The sequence below is a fragment of the Lycorma delicatula genome, chromosome 4 (genome assembly GCF_047948215.1).
Source record: "Lycorma delicatula isolate Av1 chromosome 4, ASM4794821v1, whole genome shotgun sequence".
Lineage (NCBI taxonomy): Eukaryota > Metazoa > Arthropoda > Insecta > Hemiptera > Fulgoridae > Lycorma > Lycorma delicatula.
In genome coordinates this window covers 141,267,868-141,294,687 of record NC_134458.1, presented here as the reverse complement: position 1 = coordinate 141,294,687, position 26,820 = coordinate 141,267,868, and the positions used below count along the sequence as shown (strand labels likewise).

The window sequence follows — 26,820 nt, the reverse complement described above, 5'->3', positions numbered from 1 at the left end:
ATGAATTCACGCTTCAACTGCAAAAATCATAATGTCGAGGATACCATCGGAGGTTTGATCAATAAAAAGTTTAAACCGTTGACAATAATTTAGCCTTTTGGCATGATCTGTATGTAGGTTTCAGTTCCTGAACACACATACTTTGTAGGAGAAAAGTTTCAGTTCTTTCCTTACAGTTTTTGTGTGTGGTAGCAAATTCGATATCTTGCGTTATGCTAACTTAGGCGTTGACTTTGATGGACTTTCGGCCATAGCATCGAAATATCAAGCAAATTCTGCTCGTTTAGTTTAGATGGTCTTCCACTTCGATCAGCGTCTTCAACAGAGCCTATTGCCCGAAATCTTTCGATAACAGTTCGAGCCGCATTGCGGTGAGGAAAAGGAGTATTTGGAAACTTTTCAGAAAACTTGTGCTTCACTAAATCAGTATACTTGTCACCTTCCCGAAAGACGTGTTCAACGAGAAAAATGCGTTCCTCTACCGAAAGAACCAGTACATTTCTGGCAGTTATTGATTCCTTTAAATGAAACTACACGAAACGAAGCACATTCAATCGCTACTCAACAACTGACGTCTTGGTTTATTACTGAACAACTCTCAACGAACCCATAGGGCAACCAACCTAACGCCGAAAGAACAGAATGCACCACGTAATTCTAAAGCATACTGCCAACGACTTTCCAAACTCAATGTATAACTTTTAATGGATACCATCTTACTTTATATTATGGATAAACAAAATTTGGCAAAACATTAATTTATCTGCAAAACCAAGCGTATATAATTAATATTTAAACCTTACTTAAAATCTAGCAGGGTATTTATTATATTTTCCTTCTGTAAAATAAAACTAATAAATATATGGATAAGTATAGTCGGAATGTTGGATTTAAACTAAACTTTAGTTTATTTACTAACTATACAAACAGTTTGCTGGACAGTAATAAATTAATTTAAATTTAGAAGTGTTTTAAAAAGTATGAAATTTAAAAATATAACAGTTTAATAAAAAAAATAAACTTTTTTTTGACCCAATCTCTTTAGTGGTGTTTGAATAAGATTAAACGTTATTAGAAATTATCTTAGCTGCCTAAGGGGGAATTAAATTATATAAAAGAATTTATCTACTCTTTGAATAACATTTTGAGATACGGAATTCATAAGATTCGTATATCCCTCCTTGATCAGCAAGAAAAAAAAAAGGCCAATAAACTTACATAAATAAATCTTTCCAAAATTTTTCAGTGCTAAATTTTTTTTTCTGTTGAAGGGATTATGAAAAACGTCAAGATCTTCAAATCCTTACATGTAAAATTTAACCCGATGAGCAAGCTTTCCCGTATAATGGTATAATGTGTAGCTAGCTATATAGTAAACTAAACAGGTGGGAAAGTAAAAATCGAAACACTGAAAAAGTGAAAAGATCGTTACAGTACATGAATATAAACAACAATCTTATTTTCTCGCTTGACGTCGTCGTATATATTTAGTTTTTACAACTGTAACCAATAGCTTGTCATAAAGTAGAGCGGAAGCTCATTTGAGTAACTATTTATTGAAATTCTATAAACATAACTAAACAGAAGTTCCTTGTTTTGATATCACTGAAAAAAAGACGTCAGATGTCTTTAAAAAACCTTTTGTAAATTAATGTGTGTAAGCAATAGAAACTTTTCACACACACACACACACACACACACACACACACACACACACACACACACACACACACACACTTTCAAAAGAAAAGGATGAAATTTATTAATTAAAATGAGTTAACTGTACAACTTAAAAAAAATTGTTTTTAAAGAAAAACCAAACAATTACATTTTACATCACTGAAGATAAAAGTAATAACATTCTTGTGAACTTTGGAAATTATCATTTCTTTTGAAAGTGTAGTACATACATCTGTTACATGAACTATAGTGATCAAATTCAAACTTATTCCAATAATAATTTTACAAATAGATATACAAAGTTCAATTCTCTGGAATACCTAGAGCAATGTAAAAGCTTCAGTGCCGAAGGTAATATTACATAAATGAGTCTTAAGTATAGACTAATTTTAAATATAATTAATCTAAAGTTTGTCACAATGAGTTTAGTTCATATTACTAATCATTACATATAAGGTGTGGCTCGATTCACAACAGTAGTACAAAACCTTGATCATATTGTAAATTTTGAACACTATTTTAATTTTATTTGTTCTATGTTAATTTTATTCATTCTGATTTAGAAAACAAAACACTAGTGTCCTGAATACTTTCTTCCTTTTTCTGTTTAGCCTCTGGAACCACTGTAGTGTATTACTTCAGAGGATGACATGTATAATTGTAAACGAAGTGTAGTCTTGTACAGTCTTAGGTCGACCATTCCTGAGATGTGGGGTTAATTGAAACCTGACCACCAAAGAACACCGGTATCCATGATCTTGTATTCAAATCTGTATAATAGTAACTGCCTTTATTAGGATTTGAACCCTGCTCTCTACTTTGAAATCAGCTTATTTGTGATGACAAGTTAACCACTTGGGTTAGTGTCCTGAATACTGGAACCCATTTATTCACCTTATTTAATGAAGATATTTTCAAGTTATACACTTTATATTATTGCCTGACATGTTATAAATTTTAGGTCCTAAATAGACAAATGATTTTCAAAACTATTCTTTAAATACAGCCAGGATTTGCATATTTTCTGCATCCATACTTCTTGCATTATACACATTATTTATTTTATGATCTTTATAACTATTGAAAAATACTCTTTAATATTTTGTATATGTATAGATTCTTTATGGGTAAAGTATTCACTTTTTTGAAAACCTCAGGAGATTGAAACTGCTTTTGAAATCCATAATTCTAATTATTCTTTTTGTGTTATATCCATTCTTGTTAAGTGAAATTTATAAGTGCCTGCCCAACATTCAATTCCAAATTCAAGTCTAGATTTAGTAAGTGCATTACATACACAAACCAACCATTTTTGATCGCAATAATGTTATAACTTATAAAATTTATATGAGTACAATAATAATTCTTTCCATAATTTCAATATGTGTGGCTTCCAACTAAACTCAGAATTTATAAGTAGTCCTGAATATTTAGTGGAATTAGTTTTCCTTATACATTCACATACACAAATAGTTAAACGAGTGTTTATAATACTTTACAGAGAAGGTTGCTTCCGCCCTATCCAGGAAATTAACGAAATTAGATTTACTTTTGGTAAGAACTAATTTATTATTGCATAACTGACTGATAATAATAAGATATTCTTCCATCTTTATTTTTATATCTTTCCACTTATTGCAGCTATATTCTATGGCAGTATCACCTACAAAGAAGAGACATTTCCCTCTGATATTTTCATTACATAAGTCATTAATGAATGTTAAAAACAGAACAATGAAGAGGACAGTGACCTGTGGAATGCCACATGATACTACAGTCCAATCACTTAAATTGTCATCCATTCTGACACATTATAGACGATTTAACAGATAAGATCTAAACCAGGTTAATGTGACACTAATTCCTGCTCTCTCCATTTCAGCTAGGAGAATTTTGTGATTAACTGTATCAAATGGTTTTTGTGTCTAAAAGAAAAACTGAGTGATTTTTTGCCTATATTTATGCTGTTGTATACGTCTTTAAATAGTTCAGTTAGTATGACTTCAGTACTTTTATTCTTTATGATTCCAAATTGATTCTTACTAAAAAAAATTGCTTTTAGAGAGAAAATTGATTAATATTTCTTTCATAACTTATTCTATTATTTCGGATAGGACAGGGACCAAAGATATTGGTTGGTAGCTTTCCACCTCTCTTGAATCACTTTTTTAAAAGCTGGGGTGACTAATAGACTTTTGAGCACTTGCGGGACAATACTAGTTTTAAAGTTTTAGTGATAGATTTCAATATATGTATAATATTTTTAACACCTTTATTTATAGAATTCGATGGATGTATTATCATGTCCCCTTGATTTTTTTTTATTTGTCAAGGATTGAATAATCCTTTCAATCTCCTCTTTAATGGTCGGAGATATAAAAAAAGATCCACAGACCGGTTTTATCCTATCACCAACTATATAGTAATGACTTACATTGCTGTAAGTTTTAGATATTAATTTACCTGGTATTCCTGCAAAATATTCACTAAATACATTGATTGGCTGTTTTTGCTTTATCTGTAATTTCCCCTCTGTCCTTGTTAAAGTTCATTGAATTTGCTGTTTTTTGTCTTTGCCTATAATATTGTTTATGGCTTTCAGTGTGCCTTTAATATTATCTCTGTTTGCATCCAAAATGTTCTTATAATAACCATTAATTCAATGACTTATTGTGGTATTAAGGTTCACAGTTAATTTACTATAGTGATAAATTACTGATACATTTCTAATCTGATGATGTTTATTAAATTTCAACTAGCGTAAATCGCACGAAAATCATCTCATATCGATATGAAACTACGATATAATACTTTTGGTTTTATAAAAAAAATCTAGAGGGGAAATTACTACATGTAAATTGCATTCTGATTTTAAGTAGACCCCAGATATAATTGTCACTAATCTCATTACATTATTCGCCATCTAAAAGATAAGGTTAAACTATCTTGCAACGATCAAGCAATCACCATTTCATATAACATTTTTTTTGTTGACAAAATTAAACATTACAATTTTTCCCATCGGAATAATAAGTACGAGTAGATGTGTTGAACGTCTATAATTGGCTTGAAGAAGATAAAGCCCAACAGCAATTAACTCTTCCATATTCTATTTTATTCTGACACTTTATAAGAACTGCCAATGGATGATAATGGAATTAATTTTTTTTTCCGTGTGAAAAAGTGCATTGTTTGACCAGGACTCGAACCCAGAACCTTCAAATGAAAGGCAGATATGTTACTGCCTGCCATGGAGATCAGCTCATATAAAATAAACTAATTAATTTGTTATCTACCAATATTTCTGTTAAAAATTTGTTTTTAATTTACATTAAGAATTTTCATGTATTGATACAACTATTGAAACTTTTATGTAATCAATCAGTAAGGTACAATAAAGTTCTTGTTATCAGTGGAGATGATAATATAACTGATTTTGAGGAGAATATTAATAAAATTTATTACTGTTCATTATTTATTGATGATTTTTAACTTTTAGAAAGTGTTTATGTTAAGGATGTATTTGCATTATCAATATGTGGAAAAAGCAAACAAGGTGGCTATTTCAGAGATTGAATATAAAATTAAACTAAAATAATTTTTTTGTTTATGTTATTTGATTAACATACATGGAAAGGTATGAAATAACAAAATTTCTTTCATTTTATAAACATAAACAATCGACAGACTGAAAAAGAAATGTTAGAGGACATATGCTTAAACTATGTTTAATATTATTTGATTACTTGGATAAGTTAATATTCATGAAGTTTAGTCGAATGTAATGTTATATCTTGTTTATATAAAAGAGAATTTTTTAATACAGAATAAAAGAGAATATTTTTTAAGAGAGACAAGTTAATATATTAGACTAAAAAAAAAAAAAAAACACGTAAATTATTTTTTTTTTTTAATTCACCCTGAGCAAGGGTAATTGGCAAGATTATATTCTCCGTCAATTGGGGCAGTTCTAACGAATACTTCATGTAATGAAGTAACAAATCAGATTCCTGTTAAATTGTTTTTTATATCTAGTGTTAATGGATAAAGTCAAGTCATTTTAACAATAAGAGAATTCTATTGATTAAGCAAAAGTAAATGACAAACCTCATTTTTTTGTCAAGATGGACGGCCAACTGGTAATAACTTCAAGTAAAGGATTAGTTGAAAAAAATACATATATTATTGATACCTTTTTTTAGATATTTTATATTAACTTGCTTGTTAATCTCACTTAATTAGTTTTAAACAGTTTGGCATTTTGGATTAGAAGGAATAGTGTACAATATCGGTCATTTTGGTTGTTCAAATCATCATGTGGCTAGTGTCACCCCCACAATTAACATAAATTATGTGATCCTGTCATTATAAATCATAATAGTATAATTATAATATCCTGGAGTTGAAAGTTAGATTTATATGCCTTCTTCTTGGTTTATCTGGATAAAAGTTTATCATCATAATGACTATATTTATAATAATAAATAATAGTAATATTAATTAATGTAATAATAATTATAATATATAATAATAATAATTATGTAGTAGTAATAATAATAATTAATAATTTTCATATTAATAATTAATGTACTCAATAAGTAATTAGTTTATTCAATAATATTAGGTTCTGTACATTTTTACAGGATCTTCTGAAATGGATGGATAATGCTGAAGATGGAATTATATATTTTAGTCTCGGTAGCAATATGAAAGGTACTTCAGTGCCTGAAGAGAAACGAGCAGCATTTATAGAAGCATTTAAAAAATTTCCGAAGATAAGGGTGTTATGGAAGTGGGAGGCAGACATCGATTTACCTGGTAGACCTAATAATGTTCTTGCAAGAAAATGGTTACCGCAGCAATCAATTTTAGGTTTGTGATAAATTTTTCTTCCCTTTAATTCGCCATATACTTTTATCATATAGTACAGGGTTATTAAACTTTATATTGGTCAGTGAAACCTTCTAACATAGCATATTGAACTGCTCCGGAATCTACATCTAAGTTGTATGAAATCAATGTTTTTATTTCACAAGTTAATAAACTTAGCACTTGTGTAACACCGCATCAAATTCATTTTTGATGCATATAACCCATAGTAACATAATTGATTAATTAACGTATGTTGTTTATAAAAAATAATGGACAAACATAACAAATTAGAAACTATTTTCTTGGTAAAAATATTTACATTATACTGCAATAACACATATCAAAGCTCCTAATTTTTTATTGTAAGGATAAGGTAATAGAACAATAAATGTACTAGCATCGATTTGTGCTAGTATAATAATAAATTGTTATTAGCTTTAACAAATGATATTTAGTTTACAATATTTTCATTTTTATGGTTATGTACATATATATATTTTTTTAATATGGGGCCTAACTTGTTGTTTCTTTGCAATGTAACTACTCAACACCGTAACAGAGCAAAAATTCTGCTTATAATACAAAAAAAAATGTTTTCATAAAGAAATGATACTTTTTCTGGGAAGAATGTCTGTTTATTTTTAAAATTATTAACCATAAGTGCTTTAATTTATCTATTAGGACACTGTTTAAGTGATTATGATTTTAGAAGTTCAAGAATTTTGTTTTTCAGGTGATAAAATTTATCAAAATGTGTGGTTGAGTTGTTGACATCAGAAGCAAACAGATGTTTTATGATGCTGAACAACTCTGGTTTAAATATAATTTGAAGTATAGTTAATTTAACGATACAGTGATCCTGGTTAGGCATTGCATCTTTCCATATGCTACCAATTTCCACTGGGCTAATGACCGTAGTTGATGACCACTTTCATAGAAAAAAAATTAACGAGGGTGAAAATATTTATGTTTCTTGTGTATTGATAGATAGAATTCAATTAATTCTACTTTGTGCAGTTGACTTTGAGCTGGATGTAACTAATTACCAGGCTGGAATTAGGTGACAACTGGTTATTATTTAGTTAAAAATATAACTATTGAAAAATTAGTATCAAGGAGGAATCTCATAAATAAAATTTACAAATTGCAGGATTTAATAATTATAAAGATTTTATTAAATATATTTTTATGGAATGTAGAGTTTCATTGCAATTAAATGTGGAATGCTGGAAAGCCAAAGAATCTTTGAAAGAGTCTTTTGAAATATAGTAGTATGAAATAATGGTGATAATTAGATGGTTTGATAAAGTTCCAAATGAGTAGTAAGACAAATTGGTAAACAAAGAAGTTTAAGGCAGAATATAAAACAAGTAAATTATTAAACTCCAGGCAAAATTTTAGAAGATAGAAATAATAAATTTGTCTATAGAAGAAAGCGCAGTGGTTAAAAATAATACAAAATGCAAAAATTAAAATATGGAAATTATATGATGGCAGGTTCTGGGCAAAGAAATTCTTTATTTAATTATTTTCCCAAGTAACTGGCTGTCATCCAATTACAGTTTTGTACGAGGTTACAGATTAAGATGAGATTTGTCGTATTTATAGAATGCCAAGCAAGACCAGGATTCAAACTCAGATCCATATGAAGGAAAGATAAAAATGCCACTACCCTGCCACAAATTTAGCAGGATGGGCAATCTTCAAATTAAAGTTTAAAATAGAATAGAAACTAAATAAAAATTAAATCAACTTATCAATTTTGTAAAAAAATTGAATCAACTTGCACATCAATCAAAATGATGTGCATCAAATTAAATAAATCTTTTCTAATAAAAAATAAACCAATTTTTATGAATAAAATTTCATATCAACTATACAAGTTGTCTGAAACTTGTACAGTATTACAATAATGTTTACAGTTCAGTGCAAATTAATTCAAATGCAATTGAAGGATAAAGGGGAAAAGAGGGTAATGTTCATTTTTGATGCAATTTTAAATAATAACATAATTCCAATGTAGTTTTTTTTTTCATTAGCTTACATATGAAAGCAATAATGGGAAAAATCATCCAATAATTTTTATATGGCCTATCACTTTTGATACTGACAGAAAACAGAGATTGTTCTAATGGTTGCATGAAAAAGGGGGATTGTTCAATTTATTTTGATGGCTGCTGTTTGAAATGAGGGTTATGTAGCATTCTGTTTTCAGTTTTTTTTTTTTAACTTATGGTATGAATATAGTATTTCTAATAAAGTAACAATGTGCAGTTTATTAAGTAATCAATTTACAACTGGAATCATTAAAAAATAGCTACAAACAATGCTAAAAATAAACATTCTCGAGGTAATTTAAGCAAAGGAAAAAATCTCAATATCTCAATACATTGGCTGCAGTAATTTTTGAATGTATGTCATTTTCATGCATTACAAGTCCCCTTTGTCTGGTATTCAAGTTTTAACTGTGTGTTACAGGACAACCACATTTTGTAAGCTTTTGCCTTAAATGGTATCTCTCAGTCAATGATAGAACTATTTGTTACTCAGCAGTCTTATGATCTGTACAAATGTCTGTCTTGTTTATACTTCAAACCATATCAATCCTGTGTGTTCGTCATTGCAGCAAAGTGATAAACGTTTTTGTACAAACTACCTAGGCCTTCACACAGAAGAGAAGTCAAAGGAGAATAAGATGACTCACTGTAAATGCTTTTACAAGACATATCCAACCAGTACCACAAACATCTTAAAATAGAATAAAATGAAGATTCCTCCTTTGTCCCTCTACCCACAAGTTGTTATTTCTTAATACAATATCATTTTAATAAAATAGATTTTATACCTTTGCAAATTATTAATATAAAGATGCTAATTTGTCCATTATTCTTAATTAGTTCACTTAACAACAGTTTGCCATAGACTCAACAAGTCTGATACATAGTTTTTTTTATTCCTTCATCACAAAACAATGACTGTGTTACTGGTTTAATAAGAGCAGTTTTTGTGATGCAGTTTTTTTAAAAACTGCTTTTTTAAAAAAGCACTTATTTTAAGCACTTTTTTAAAAAAATTGCTCATAAATGTTGTATTAGATTATTATCACAGTTGTTGCATGGATTTTTTCAGGCCCATTAGTAGTATGGCACACTTTTTCAGCAGGGTACCATGCAATTAAATCATCTTTGAAAACTCCATTTCCTGGTAGAACTACTTTTAAAGTTTTATAAAAATCTTCACATGCAAAATCCAAATACATTCATAATTTTTTCATCTACTATATACTGCCACTAATGACTTATAACTGTTATCCTATAACTGTTTTTTTTATTGGATTCTACAAATAGTATGCATTTATAGGACCTAACCACAAAAACATTTTTATTTAAATTATTGGTGGATTTGATCTGATAATATTCATTCATTTGATTTTGTTTTTTCACAAATCAAACTCCATCCTTCAACAAAAAATTGTGCTCAATTGCAAAACTTTTCAAATCTTCTTTAACAAGGTTTGTATACTTCATTCTATGTAAGCCTTTCTTACATATTATTTTCAATAAAAGCTACTTTATTGGCTGGCTGACAATCTGTAAGCAGTAATTCAGCTGTAAGCAGTTTGTATCACATAACTCTTATATATACATTTATTTCTTGAATATACTACTCATGTGTTTGACAAGAAAGATGAGATAACAGGTGAAAGAAATTCAAAACTTTTCCAAGAACCAAATCTGATATCAGATCTAGAAGCCTCTTAGTTGGTATAGTAATGATCAGTATCCTAACCTCTACACAACTGTCTGAAAGTTATGTAGTATTACACAAAACACTCTTTAAGTTATGTAAATTTAGTAAATGTTGTTTTACGTCATACCAAATGTAAGTAGAAAAGACAATGTTCTATGCAAGCCTACTAAGAGAGAAATTTTTAACACTCATATTTGTTTTACAACTCATTTTCCAGTTTAGGGTGAATTTGAGACTGCCATCCTTTTACCCTGATCTGAACTGATACTTATTTTATTGATAGAAGTAAAAGGTTGATTACCTGAAAGGAATACAATGGAAGTGACAGTAGAGTGAAGATTAATATTGTCTGAAGAACAGTGGTGTAAAAGCTTGTAATCGTAGGTATTAAAAGAAAATAAGGATATTAAATATGTATTCAAAGAACACATTTTGGATATTTAAATGATAAATGTATGATACACAAAAAAAAAATTAGCATGAAATTTTCTTAATTATACACTTATTTCAATACTGGTAATATTGCCATCAATGATATTTAACCAAATTATTAATCTGAATATGAGCAATTAATCAATTTTCAACTAAAAATTAACCTGAAGTAAAAAACGAAAGTATTATAAGTTAAAATGAATAAGTAAAGCACATACATTAAGATTCATCGCAGATTAATCTTTTAGAGTGAACTTTAAATCACTCAAATTCTATGAAATGCCAAACTTTTGTGTTTTTTTGAAAATATAGCAACTCCATGAATGAGCAGGAAATGCTTACTTATGGCATGTTTAGGGTATGTATAGTTGTATCCTGCAAAAAATGAATATTGATTGACTGATTTATATAATATTCTAGAAGTCTCCAGAAATCCTACACATCTCCTGATTTGGGATCTGTAGGTTAGTTGTGCACTTTTTTTTACCTGTAGCTTGTTACATTCATGTTTTGCTACTCCAGAATATGTCAGTATTAAAATATAATTTGTTCAGTAGGGGTCTAACTTTCTACTATTTGTAGTCTGAAACCATCTGCACCTAAGGAAAGTCAATCCACACCACTTTTAACAAACATGGTTATTAAATACAGTAATTTAAAATATTTATTATTCTCATGATATTTTTGGACTTTCTTACAGTTTTGTTTGCTTGTTTTTTGTTGCAGCCCATCCTAAACTGCAGTTATTTATAAGTCAAGTTGGTCTTCAGAGTTTCCAAGAGGCAACATATTATGGTGTTCCAATACTTGGAATTCCAATGTTTGCTGATCAAGATTTCAATGCTAGAAAAGTAGTAGAAACTGGTGCTGGTCTTAGTTTAGAATTTAATGACATTACATATGAACATGTTTATGAAAAATTAAAAGAACTTCTCACAAATTCAAGGTTTGTATATATATTTTATTTTACAAGTAATTTTCTTTTCATATTGCTTCTTTTTTGTACAAGAAGATTGTAGAGGTTTTAACCAATTATCACAGATTTTTTTTTTTTTAATTTGAAATAAATGAGATTTATAGAATCATAAATAATAAAGATAGATTTTCATAATGTAGGTTTGTTTGTCTGTGACAGATTACTTCCATCAATCTTTTTTTAATAAATAAATTATTTATTCAAATAGGTGAATACATTATAGTGATCACATCAGGAACGTTCCAGCATTTGGTTTTAGTAGTTATTTATGAAAAATACAGGAAATCTTGTTCAGAATACCATTACAAATTAGCATTAATAAATAAAAAATAAAGTGGTTTTAACTCATATGAATTAAATAATTTATTTTATATTGGAGCCAATATGAAAAGACAATATAAGAGAATAGGTAAAATACAATTATAATTTTGAAAAAGTTAACTGAAACATACTTCAGTGCAAGTGTAATTACAAATTAAATGAAAGAACAGGAAAAATATCAGTTTTATTTGGTAAGTATAATTTAAAAATTCATAGAGTTAGTTGCAAGTATAATTTTACAACGGAAAGTACATTATATTAATAATTTTATACAGATTGGTCAAAAGTTCTTTTTAATGCTTACTTAGGTAATCCATTCAAAATGGGAACAGAAACATAATTCTGTACAGTACATTAAGTCCTTGGGATGTTTAAAAACTTTCAGAGTCCTGTATGAATCCTGGGTTTAGCAAAAAATACAGGGATATTCTGAAATATCAGATAATTTAAAGTTACTTGAATATCCTGAAATAAACAGAGACCCAATGAAAACTTAAATTCTTCTAAGATAACTGGAATTTCCAAGAGACAGCCTCTAAATTCAAGGGAATTTTTTAATAAATTCCTAACAAATTTTTTAATCTTTTATATAAAACAATAAAAAGAATAAGATTAACCTTTAATAATATACTACAGTGCTTAGGCAGTTTATAGACCTATACTTTATATCAGTTTAAATAAGTCGCTAAACCTACGAACCTCCTAGGTTCGTAACATTTTTCAAATGTTTAGGTTTTCTTTTTCTTAGTTGAATGGGTATATAATTTAAAATTAAAAAAAAAGAAATTTAAATTTTCAATTGCAACTCAATTGTCAGACTGATATTATTGAAGAAGCGATTCTAATCATTTCTGCTGAACCCAGTCTATTGAAGGCAGTTATCGCCATAGTTTTACATTGAGTCAGTTTAATTTTTGTTTTATATGAAATTATATTTCTTTTTCTGGTTTTATGGTGGATATAAAATTCCACCAGTCAATAACAACCTATCAAACATACCAATCTTATGTTCATATTTCATCATAGTTTCCATTTGAAGGTTGTTTTATAGAGTCTATGTGTCTTAGCCTAAGAATGTATCAGGGTTATCCTGATAATAAATGTGATGATATCATCAGGATGTTCTGGGGACTGTGAATACCACCAGATTCCTAAAATGTCCATGGGATAAGCTAAACATAACCTGTAAGTATATTTCGGGAATATCATCAGAACAAGATATTTTTATATTATAAGGATATCTTCATAATTCCATAGGAAATGTCAGAAAACATTTCAAGATATTATGAACATCCTGCTAGGGTATCCATTAATCAGTCACCTGATAAGGCCATTTTTCAAAGACCAAAATATTGAGTTGTTAATGAAAAAAACTAATTCTGGGCTGGTTTTCTAGAAATGGATATAATATTTTTTATTAAAAAAAAAAACAAAAAACAAATAACTACATTTTTATTAAAGGTAGAATATTCATTAAAAACATTTTTAATGTGGAAATTTGACCACTGTTGCTTTATAAAATATTGGTTAATACATTTTAAATTTTCTTGTACTGCCTTTGAATCCCTAGTCACATTTTTAAAAATTTCCTCAAGAAACAATAATATATTTTAGATGAAAATATATAAGGAATAATAAATATGTAGTAATTATGATCATTTTAATCATTTACAGTTTCAAAGTAAAATATAGGAAAATGTTTACTCGTGTAAATAAAATAAATTTGTTCATCCTAAGAGCGGAATGGAATGGAATGGAATGCAAAGTTGGCGGGAGTTTATAGATTCTCCCTACGGATCGCAGAACCTGGACAGTGTCCCTTGCTGCTGGATGATTCTATCGGGCGTGTTTTTAAAGGTTTATTTTAGGTGACGGGTCTAATTTTTCAGTTTTTGTCTTATTTAATATTTTGTGTTTTTAAGGACGGATTCAATTGCATTCCAATCCGTTGTTAAACCAGCGTTATCAAACCCATTTTATGAGCCGACCGCGGAAGGCTAGGCTTATGAAACCTGTCCTCCCGACGTAATTCCCCTTCAGACCGTCCACTGAAGTCCTTTCAGTGCTAACGCTTCATAGGCTAGCAGGAATACGCCACAACGAGGCACTAACTGTATGGAGGAAGCAATGCGCCCCCTTCTCCGGAGGAGTCGCAATTGCTGATTTCAGTTAATTTAAATGTAAGTTTTAAAAGGAGAGGTTGAGTAGAAGCTCTTCATCCACTTCTGTGATGGCTACCTTTCGGGACGCATCTCTGCTCGGCTCTTTTCCGGACTCCTGTCCGTGATGTTGGGTCGAGTAGAGGGTCTTCCTTCTTCTTCATCTTCTTCCTCTTCTTCTTCCGATGACCTCTTCATTCTTCTTTGGCCTACACCTTCCGAGAATTGGCAGTAACCGAAGTTACATACCATTAACTTTAGTGTTCCCGTGGTCCCGAAGGGCTGAACGGGGGAAAGTGCAGGTTTCTTCTCTCTTCCATGCTGTCAGTGGCTGCTGGGCAGGTGACTGCTGGGCTCGTTCCCTCATTCCCCTTTCTTGAAAGGAAAGGGAATAGGGAACTTACAAATTTAGTGATACCTATTCGCGATCGCGGTTTTGGGCGGCGATCGCCTTTTCAGAAGAAGTAAATAGAAGTTCTTTACGCTACATAATATTAATCTCCAGACACACGTGTGTCCTGGTAGGGTTTGGGGGACCGCGTGGCCGCAGTGAAGAAACCATGTTTGTTTGTTGTGGTGGCTGCTGTGAGTATCTGTTAACAAAAGAAACAGAACACACACACACGAAAAAAAAATAAAAAAAAGGAATTTACATTTTCTTTCTATTTTGGGATGACGGGATTAAAGGAAGGGCGTTTCCCTCTCTATTTCGGCGAGTGCTTAGCCAAAGACCAAGACGGCACGACGAGTCGCTCCACACCCATGCCTCTCACGTTTCTTTTTTCAAGCAAGAGAAACAAAACACACACACACGGAAAAAAAAATGGCGTTTTTGCTCTTACCCTCAATATTGTTGTGGCAGAGTTCCACGTTTGCAGAGGGGAAGTTGTGTCTGAAAAAAAAAACACAACTTACCGCATTTTGTTCTGAGTGAGCGAGTTGATAACTCGCTGACTTGTACAGTTTACACTTGAAAACCATTCACTCGCGACCCCGGAAACGTTTATTGACGCGTTTTTCCGTTTGTGGCTCATGCGATATGGAGGCCCCTAAGCCTGGTTTGTCGATTCTCGGCTCCCGCACCGCACCATCACGGTGGTTCGTCCAGTACGGCGTGAGGCCCATCCTGAGCCATTGATCAATTAACTGGCAACAAAAATACATTTACTGACACTAATTCTTCATATGGTTAACGAGAGTAAAACTATTGAAAAGTAGAATAAGACAGATTTATTATTATTAAAGTAGAATTAAAATAGTTACAATCCATCCACTGAATGATTTTTCATTGCTGATGTAAAATTTTCTAAAGTTCACATCATTGTAATCATAACCCATCGGGTTGGTCTGGTGGTAAAACACATCGTCATAAATCAGCTGATTACAAAGTCAAGAGTTCTCAGGTTCAAATCCTAATAAAGGTAGTTGTTTTTATTGGGATTTGAATTCTAGATTATGGATACAGGTGTTCTTTGGTGGTTGGATTTCAACTAACCACATGTCTTGGGTATGATTGGCCTGAATTTGACTAGACTAATTCTCATTCACACATCACAAACAAGGAACACAGCTGCCTATGGGCCCCGAATCCAGAAAGCTGCATGTAACATGTGGAGACTTCCAGAATATTCGTAAGAAAATAAAATAAATGTAATTATTATCAGTTACTGATGCAGTGGTATTTTCTCTAAAACAGGTAACAATGAATATATCTAATTCTGTTTACTATTTAAGGAGTAAATGTCCATAGTATTACTACTGAGAACATTCTGGGTTTGTTTATTAGTTATAGATCTTGCATAATTTGTCTCAATCATTATCAATTATTATAATATTTCTATTTCTATAATTATGTATGTTCGCATTATTGATTGCGACGTCACCGTAGCGGATGTCAGAAAATGTGCAGCTGAAGAAAGACACATGGCTCAAAAGATAAAACTAGACTATTCCACTGTATTTCTGTTCGAAATGACAGGTATTACTTTTTATGAGTGGGAGTTGAACATTTCACATACAGCGGTGGTGGACTGGAATAACGTTTTACGAGAGACGTGCACGGCGAAGTTACTTAGGAATCCAACTAAAATTGGTAGTCCTAATATGAATTTGAAATAGATGAATCGCTTTTTAAAAAAAGGAAATATAACCGCGGGCGACAACACTTCAGTCAATGGGTTTTCGGTGGCGTATGTCACAAAACATTTTTACAAATTAATAACATTTTTCTGTTAGTTTTTGTTCTCTTTTGTTTTTAATAATAAAAGTTGACTTTTATATTTTTCTTAAGATTTTAATACATAATTTTTGTCAGAAATAAATTCTCCACAAGTTTTGATAATAAAATTTACGCATTTATCAATCATTTAATAAAGTTATTGTTCTTCAAAACTAAAAAAAAAAAAAACGTGTTGTTTGTCACCAAATTTTTCTGTTTTACGTTGAATATCATACAAACTACAAGAATTACAGGTCTGGGACTTGTTTTAATATATTTTTCAGGTCAAAAATTATAAGAAACGATCAAGTTTACCCCTTATATAAAGCCTTAAAAATTTTAGTATTACCTCATTTCATCGGGGAACTGAAATTCGGGAGAAATATTTCGTTATGCAACTCGATAACAAAGCGTTTTCTGATACACGGTTATGCAAACTTTTTTCCTTATTTCAAGTTCTATATTCAGTTTCCAAATTATTTCCCGTTTCTCCTTTTTTTTTTTTTTTTTTTTTATATTCCCACCTACTCCTCTGGAACGGATCTACAATCAAGTTTGACTCGCGCCAGAGGAGTGTCCTTTACTCTAGCTCGCCTCCCCGCCCGCCGGCTGTATGTCCGGCACGGCAGGTCAGTTCACCGGTTAGCTCTTTTATTTCGTAGGTGGAAATTCCACCTACGACAAGCCGTCATCAGCGAGCGGTTTCTTCTTGACAAGCTTCCTCATCTTTCTTCTTTATAACTGCGGTTATAAACGACGAAATCACATTAAAGTTATCCTCGTTAAGTAGCATTTTATCCACCACATTCTCCGTAGATAATGGCCCTATACGTCTTACACAGGATTGCCTGCTTTCAGTCCAACGGTTACATTCAAATACTACATGTTCAGGGGAATCATATGCCCCACAGTAAGGACAGTTGTTGTTATCTACCCTTAGTCTTGCACATAAATAGGACCTGAACGACCCATGCCCTGTAAAAAATTGCATTATCCAGTAATTTATGTCCCCGAACTTCCTTTCTATCCATGATCGGATCAAAGGTATCAAACGATGTGTCCATCGTTCCGTGTTGGCTACATCCCAACGATGTTGCCAATTACGCAGCATCTCTTCATATGCTTCTTTAGAAGGTTGTCCACATGCTATACTCACTCGCATCTCCGCCAGTTGTTTAAGCGGAGGAACTCCTGCAAATACGAGTACTGCCTCGGTGGAGACTGAAGAATATGCGCATATCACTCTTAAGCCCATGCGCCGTTGAATTCCTTCTAGGGCTCTTCTGTTCTTGTCGGCACGCAGAGCTCTTTCCCAGACTTGTATACCGTAAAGTAAGATGGAATTAACTACGTGAGCGTAAATCTTACGCTTCGCAGTTCTGGATCCTGTCATATTACCGAGTAATCTGCTAAGATTTTTGACCGTGCATTCAGCTCGTTTTCGTATTTCATTCACGTGTGCCGTAAAACTCCTCCTCTTGTCACGCCAGATCCCTAAATATTTGGCTGAAGTCTGTTGCTGGACAAGATTACCCCCTACTCGAATTAGGATGTCAGATATTCTCCTACGACCTGTTATGACTACGTATTTTGTTTTACCATGCGAAAGTTTTAAGCCTTTAGTGGACATCTAGACTTCTGCCATTCGTATTGCTACGTTTGCCTTCTCAGATACCTCTACTTCTGTTTTTCCAGTAACAACCAAGGCCAGGTCGTCAGCAAAAGCCACTGGGAAAACACCCAGAGGATAACTCAGCCCGAGAATTCCGTCATAGACCAGATTCCAAAGGAGTGGCCCCAAGACAGAGCCTTGAGGCACTCCACACGTCACTTTGAAGCGGAAGCAGGATCTACCCTGGTGACAAACAACAAACCTATCCTGCAGGTAATTCTGGATAATTCTTCTTAGGTATCCAGGAATATCCTTATCTCTCAACGCTTGTAGGATTGCATCCCATTTCAGCGAATTAAAAGCATTGCTCACATCAAGTAATATCACAATTGGTATCTTCCTGGTGCGCCAAGTACCCGATGCCGCTTCGTCCACCAGACGCATAACTGTCTTAAAAGCACCCACCGTAGAACGCCCCTTACGGAAACCAAATTGTGCGTTAGAAAGGCCACCATGTTCTTCAATCGCATTTTTCACCCGCAATTCCAACAATCTCTCTAGGAGTTTGCAGATGTTATTGATCATGCGTATAGGTCTATATGCTACTTGTAAGTCATCGGTCCCCGGTTTCTTGATAAGGGCCAACCTGGACTCTTTCCATTGCATTGGAATAAAACCATCTCTCAGGATCTTATTCATGATATTAAGAAGCTCTGCAGGCATCCTCTCTGCCAATATTCTGATTATCTCGGCTGGAATGCCATCTGGCCCGAGTCCCTTATGTAGCTTCAGTCTTTTCACCACCATTAATAGCTCACTAGCGTCAAGAAGTTCAAAGTTATTATCCACAATCTCTTCCCGAATAGGATCCGCTTGCTGAGGAAATAATTCCTTAACAACACGATGGATCTTATCGTCTGTTAAGGCAGGTAATCTCTTCCCTAACTTGTTGGTAACAATTTTAAAACCCCTGCCCCATGGATCAGCATCTATATCTTGACACAGTCGCTTCCAGCAACTGGCTTTAGCCCTTTTAATTGATGCATTATATGCATTCCTTGCTTCCACGTATACCTCACGCGCAGCATCCCTTAATCTAGCATTCTGCCTACCCGATCTTTGGTAGGCTCTTCTTGCTTTCCATGCTGCCTTCCGTAGTTGTTCCAAATCAGGCGACCACCAGTAAGCATGTTGCTGCCTCCGGGGATAAACTAAGACCCCCGCTTTTCCGCATTCCTCTTGAACTTGTTCCACAAAGTCTTCGGGGGACATATCGCCAGCAAGTCTTAGGATTATTCTGTCCCTAAACCGTAAGCATCCTTTTTTGGAGACGATCAGCCTTCCCGACATTACACGAATTTCCCTGGATCGGGACTCAAATGCTACAAATAGATGGTCCGATAAACTCTCTTTATTAATAATCCTCCAATCAAAGAAGTCGTTAATATCAGTACTCGTTGTAAAGGCTAAATCTATTGCCGAACACGACATTCGTCTACGGAACGTCATATCTTCACCGTTTATACACGTCAGCCCTAGTGTATTGACATACTCACTCAGGTGACGCCCTCTTAGACTGTTTACAGTTCCCGCAAATTCGGGACTTTTGGCGTTAAAGTCTCCAGCGATTAAGACTTTACGACCTCTATGCCTCATAACCTCTCCTGCAAGATTTTCTAAGAATACTACAAAATTATCTATTCCCGCATTTGGAGAATTGTAGCAAGAAAATACCACGATTTCACCGAGGTCGGCCCATATAAAACCGTCACTGCTGCCACTGCTAATTATAGGGATCCCAGACACCGGAAAACCAATAGCTGTTGTCGTTGTCGTATCCACTAGCCATCCTGTTCCAGAAGTAAGATCATAAGGAGGTTCCGACACAAAAATGACGTCTGAGCGCTCCGTCAAAGCGGTGTCCCACGATAAAGCTAATGACTGTCGGCTCCTATTGCAATTGATTTGTAGAAATCTTAATTTGCAACAGTACACCGACCGGTCCTGTGGCCCTCCTTACCACATAGCATGCACGTTGTCAGGTCTTTACATTGTGCTCTGTGATGACCCGCTTTTCCACACCCGAAGCACAGTTGCGAACGGTCCACACCCTTGCAGGTCGCAGAGACGTGGCCGAAAGACCAACATCTAAAACATCTTTCTTCCGGTTCTCTTATGTACGCTCCACAATGAACCCAGCCGATGCGAACCCGTCTTTCCGTTAATTTTTTTGCGGCCCGGAAGTTCGTGATTACGGTGACGTTTTTAGTTTCACCGTAAGCTTGTCTTATTGACGATAATTTAAAGTCTTCGTCCTCACCGAGTACTCGCGATAACGCAGTGGTTATTTCTTCTTCTGTTGTATCCATGGCTATGTCCTTAACATGTACCACCGTCCGCCTGCTTTCACGTGACCTGAGATCAATTTTAAGATCAGCCGCCTTGGTTTTCAATAACGTTTTCAGCTCGGCAGCTTTCTTTGAACCTTGGACCCGAATATATAAATCATCATTTACACCTTTCTTTAGTGACAAAATATCACCCACTTCTTCTTGTGACACCGAAGACTTGACAGTCCGTAATAAATCCGCGTAGGATCTTCCCTGCGCTTTAACAATAACAGTACCGCTATCAGTTACCGCGGGTGTAGTTCTTAAGACCTGTTTTACTTCTTGATGTCCTTCTCCTGGTCGGACATAAATCTTAATGTTTCCCTCCTGTTGACGAAGCAAGTACAATATAATCTTGCGTAAGCTTGTCCCGAATTTGCCTCCAGGAAGAACGAAAGTCGGCACTGCAGAACTACTTACAACTCTTTTCAAGGCAGCTAATATCGTCTTGAGTAATGGCTCCTCATGCTACGATGAGTCATAAAATATTGTATATCGCGTAAATTGAATCGTAGAAGCATCACTACACATTATAGTAGAGATATCTTGCTTTATTTCACCTGGTTTCGCTTGGTACCTCCAAGATTCTTGAACGCTTTTATTTTTCACAATGTCATGAAAATGACACGTGTCACCCTCCTGTGGATATTCCTCTAGTTGTACAAGATGCTGCAATAAATCAATAGGCCATTTCCTATGTAGGAGGCGTATCAGATCATCGTCCGATGTTATATCCGCCATTATGTCCACTACTTGACTTTGGTGTGACAATTCAGTCTGAGTCGGAATCTCATTACATTGCTTCGGATGTGAGAGCTCATAAAGAGCCCTCACCGAGGTTCCTAAGTCTTTAGCTAATTCAAGAATCTTAAAAGCGCATTCTTTAATTTCTTTCTTAGTATTAGTGCTTTCATGCACTAATTTCACTAAATTTCCAACTTCTTTCATCAACTGATCAAAGTCTGTGCCCTCGATAGAATCACTATCTGTGCTAGCTTCAATCTCCTCTAGTTTACGTTTTTGAGGCTTATCACCAGGGGCCTCCCTTCTCTTGTCTCTTTGTGGAAGTGGGACCGTCCGTACACTAGGTGTAGTCTGCGGAGACACGCTCTCCAATTGGCTCACAGACTGTTCCTGCTGCGATACCTTTTCTCCTTTTTTCTTTAATTAATTCCTTATCCCTTTTCTCCTTAATTACGCTGTATATCACACAGTCTGGATCTCTTATGGTACGATTAACACAAATTACTTTGCCACAATAATGTAACTTTTTGTTATTGTCCAGAAGCAAAATGAAGCAAAATAAAATATCTTTTTTGTTCCAATTATTTTTCAGTTATCTGTATTGGCCAGTAGATTCTTCTTTTTCTCGACCCAAACCTTTTTTTCATAAAAGATATCTTGTATTTTATTCTCTATTAGAATTTAGGTGAGTAAGTTCTTTCTACCAATGTTCATAAAATTGGTGAACATTAACCATAAGTTGTTGGTGAATATTTTAATTTAATCTTCGCAAAACTGCCACATTTTGTTGAGTATATTAACAAATATATGCAGGGGTTCCGGGTTCGAATCCCAGTCAGGCGTGGCATTTTGCATACACTACAAATTCCATTTCCATATTCCCATATACAAGTTTTTCTTAAAGCTTCTGCGGTGAATTAATTCATCAAGCTAAGAAAGAAAAAAAAATCCAAGTATCATCCATAAGTGACATTATATTTACATGAAAAAATCTATACAGTATTTCCTAGTGTGCTCATCAACAACAGATTTAAAAAAGTAGTTTATTATTGATACATTTGGGAGACTTGTAGAAACTGTTTTTATTTCGGGTGACACACTGGTAATGTAGAAAAAGTTATATGTATTACATTAAACAAAACTTATATTGTAACCTGTATTATAAGTGATAAAAAAAATTATACAGCAACAACCACGTATTAATGTCGGTCACTTACAGTATTGCTTCAGTGATTCTCTGCCTGAACCACTACTGGACAAAGAGATCAAACTGAGCAGACTTAAACCAGTTAGTAATTCTAAATATCTCATCAGTACACACAGCTATTGGTTCAGAGTTAAAATAAAAAATAAACTGTTTGTGAAAAATAGTCATGCTTAAATGATAACATAAAGTGTTACCATTTTTTTATTATTATTGTTTTGCAAGCCCTACTTACAAAGTTTGGTTTGCATTCTTTTTTGTCTATCTCATTAAACTTTTTATGTAAATTTACATAAAAATTATTTATCAGTAATTGATACATGCAGTAGTGTTTTGCTGGATGTGATTTTCAGGTTAAAATAACCCTTCTAATGGTTTGCCAAAAAAAAAAACATCATTGTTTGGAGCTCTTAATATAGTGTTACTTATATCTTTTCGTTGAGTAAATGTTGTTTGGTAGTCTAGGATACCTAACGTCAGTTTTAACCAATAAGAGCTGTGACTTTCTGGTTATATCTACCAATCAGGGTATTTTTGTTTTTAGTATTTGATCATTGTTTTTTAGCATTAATCCACTGTTAAGTTTTAATAATTAGTGGTTCAACCAGTTATCCATCTTTTAAAGCATTCTTGGGATTTGAGTTAAGCTTTTAACAGAATATGAGACAGTTCTTCAATAATGAAAAATCACAGATGTCTATTCATCTAGCTACAGAGTGCCAAATAAAAGCTGTCCCAGGAAATAAACATTTTAAAATGAAAAGGAAAAATGAATATTAAATTACTTACATATATATTGATTCTCGATTACAGTTCTTTTGTAAAAAAAATAAATGTTTACAATCTGGCATGTAGTTTTAAACTCTCTGTTCAAAGTGCAATTTCCAAATGGCTGCCCGAACTTTCACCACTAAATCGACTGGGTGAGCCTTTCCCAATACGGTGGTAGCCTCGTAGGAGGTTATTTTAAAAACACCAGTGCATATAATTAAGGCTCTGCGCTGGGCACTCCTTAATTTTGAACAAGTGCTCTATTCATATCCAACCTATGCGCCGAAACGGGCGCTGCGTAAGAGGTCATGTTTTCGAAGACACCTCAGTACACATGTACATTTGACGGCCAGACAACCCATAGTCCTTCCTAAGTTTTCCTAAGTTTTCGCAATCTTCCTAAGTTTTTGCATCACTGAGACGGCGTCCGCCGCTACTTGCCTAATGTGGTTGCTAAACAGCAACTTCTCATCAAACAAAACACCTAGGTTCTTATGAACTCTTACTCGGCTGATTACACAGCCTTTATACTTAATGTGTGGGTTTCGACTGTACGATAATTTGTCTGCACCCTTGAGAAGCATAAAGTTCGTCTTGGACACAGAAATCTTTAAATTTTGAATGCACATCCAGCCCTCCGCGGTTGACAAGGCCGCTTGTGCTCGATCTTCAAGCTGTGTTCGTGAATTGCTACGAACTAAAAGGAGACAGTCATCGGCGCAAGACTGGGCCGTGACCCCTTCTGGAAATATCAATCCCAGAAACCCGTCAAATACCAGGTTCCACAGCAGGGGACCGAGAAGGGAACCCTGCGGCCTTCCCCTGGTAACGGAGTTTTCCACAGCTAGGTGCGTATCTTTAAACAGAGCCGTACGATTGGACAAATAGTCACGCACTACGGCCTGCAGGGCTACGGGAACATTGCGACGTTCCAACTCATAGAGGACAGAACTCCAACACACGGAAGGAGATGCTTCCTCTATGTCTATAAAAATTGACAATATTTACAGTCGGCGCTTTCCATCTCGGCAAGAGCATTTAAGATGCAATCTTCGGTGCCAGCCTCTTTCGTGAAGCCATACTGGCCTCGATTTAGAAAGAAGTTCAAATCGATGCTTTCCCAGAGCCGTTCCACAATCAGCCTTTCAAGCAACTTGTCGATAACCGGAAAGATGCTGATGGCTCGATAATTGTCAACCTCACTAGGAGAGCCTGCCAAGCGGCTCTCTTATGACAGGCAGCAGATGGTAGAATATATCCGGGTCAAGTTGGTCAATCCCCGGTGCCTTTTCAGTGCCATTCGAGAAACCGCTTGGTCTATATCTACGGGATCTACAGCCCGTACGCCAGGGAAGGGCGTAGCCACCGCCCTAACGCTGACTTCTGCTTCACCCTCCGGAGTCTGTCACAAACGGCTACTGAGCCTCGAATCAGTTTAACGACCAGTGTCCTAACTAGCTCCTAGAGCTAATCTAATTGCGTGAGTTAACTAAGTATGGTGCCACACACCACTTGCTTCGTGTCCCACCGCTCACTTGTCATATATTCTTAAATGGGTAGGCGCACGCCATCAATTACCAAAATATATATGACAGTCATTAAATTAAATTTATTATGTCAATACAGGAATTCGTTGCCACGCCTAGGTCGCTGAATGCCAGCAAGTACCTGTCCACCAATATTAAAGCGCTTGGAGCTTTAATTGGCTGATGGCCAGCCATAACTCTCGGGTAGCTTCCCACAGCAGTGAGGTAGGAATCTTTCCCTTAAAATAAACTACTGATGCCGGTTGAACAAAGCAACGGTATCAAGGAACACCCACACGGTCCGACAATGCGGCTCACGCCACATTGACTCGCCGCTTTTGAGTGGCCAATTTTCCCCTTAACCTCTAAGTTCCAGGGTGGCCTGAGTTCTGGCCTCCTCAACAGCTGGATAGTCGAACATCATATGTTCGTTCGACTGGACCTCCCCGCAGACGCACAGCTCATCAGCTGTCAGACGGAACCGAAACAAATATTGGTTCAAGTTCTCGTGATTGGAGAGCACCTGGGCACCCGTTGCCCTTAAAAACGAAGGAGAGGCATACCATCCCCCGAAGTCCTGTATAAATCTATACAAGGAACTTCCCTTAGTCGTGGTGTACCTTTCTTGCAGCCCTGCATCCATCGCGAGACGGTAAAGCCTCCTCCCCAGGCGGGAGATGGGCAACTGAACGAAATTTAGAACCGGTGCATTGTGATCTCCGTTCCGCTCCTCACAGGCCCGACTCGTAACCGCATCCCAAATACCTCGGTCTCCCTGCCTCTTCGCAACTTCCACATGGCCACCGGAACTTTCACCACTAAATTGATTGGGAGAGCTTTTCCCAATAAGGTGGTAGCCTCGTAGGAGGTTGTTTTAAAACACTATTGCATACTATTAATGCTCTGCGCTGGGCACTTCTTAAATTCTGAATAAATGTTCTATTTTGTCCAACCTATGCTTCCAAACGGACGCAGCATAAGAGGCCATACTTTCGAAGACACCTCGGTACACCATGTACAAATGACGGCCCGGCAGCCCGTAATCCTTTCGAGCAATCTTCCTAAGCTTGTGCATTACAGAGACGGCACCCGCCGCCATTTGCCTAATGTGGTTGCTAAACAGCAACTTCTCATCAAACAAAACATCCTGTAATCTCTAGTCGTATGTTGTCTTTCAACTCTTCCAATGCCTGTGGGTTGTTCTTATAGAGTATAACTTTCAGGTAGGCCCAGAGGTAAAAATCGCAAGGCGATAAGTCTGGAGATCGAGTTGGCAACAAGTCTTTACTGGTTGTTCTATTGTTCATGAAATCTTGGTGGATTCGAGTGCCAATCGGTAATGTGGCAAGTCGCTCCGTCTTGTTGGAAGTATCTAAAAGAAAGTTCATGTGGATTCAAGTTATGCGTAAATTCTTTGTGCAGTCATAAATAGACGTCAGTAGTAACAGTCTTCTTAAAAAATATTGGTCCGATGTTACGGCTTCCAGAAATTGCACATTTAACACAAATTTTTAAATCATAGAGTGGTTTCTGATGTGTTTCATTTTGGTTTTGTGTAGCCCAATGCCTTGTATTCTGAGACTTAATGTAACCACCCTTCAACTAATATGCAAGCGCGACAAACATACCGTCTTCTGACACAGTATGTGTCATAAGATACTGTGTCAGACAACTGAGACCAGTTATATGTGGCCCACCCGGTAGCCAGCAGATCAAGGTGAAAAATTCGGAAGATTATAAAAAATTAATTCTAAAATTAGCTTTCTTTATATAGAGATGATGTAATTGTATCTATTTTTTTCAGTTATAAAGAAAAAATGGCATGTTTATCAAATTTAATGAAGGATAGACAAAATTCTCCACTTGATACCGCAGTCTGGTGGGTGGAATATGTACTAAGACATAATGGCGCTCCTCATCTGAGACCTGCATCGCTTGATTTAACATTTTATGAATACTACATGCTGGATATTCTAATTGTTGGTTTAATTTTTGTAATTATTTCATTATATATAATATATTTTATTCATAACAGATTCTTTACATACATTAATTTTAAATAAATATAGAATTAAATAAAGTAAGATTATTTTGTGTATTTAGCATATTGGTAAGTAATTTTATCAGATCTTGGTATATTTTATGTTTTTATCCTATAATAATGT

The 26,820-nt window shown here is 34.6% G+C and overlaps 1 protein-coding gene across 1 annotated transcript in view; it reads left to right on the top strand.

Moving 5' to 3' along the window:
* LOC142322947 (UDP-glycosyltransferase UGT5-like) overlaps positions 1-26,820 on the top strand; it is a 45,246-nt gene extending 18,426 nt beyond the window's left edge. Inside the window, exons 5-7 of the mRNA XM_075362040.1 lie at positions 6,324-6,552; positions 11,461-11,680; positions 26,460-26,820. Of these exons, the coding sequence (XP_075218155.1) occupies positions 6,324-6,552; positions 11,461-11,680; positions 26,460-26,718 (708 nt within the window). The 3' untranslated portion in view covers positions 26,719-26,820. The remainder of the gene's footprint in view (positions 1-6,323; positions 6,553-11,460; positions 11,681-26,459) is intronic.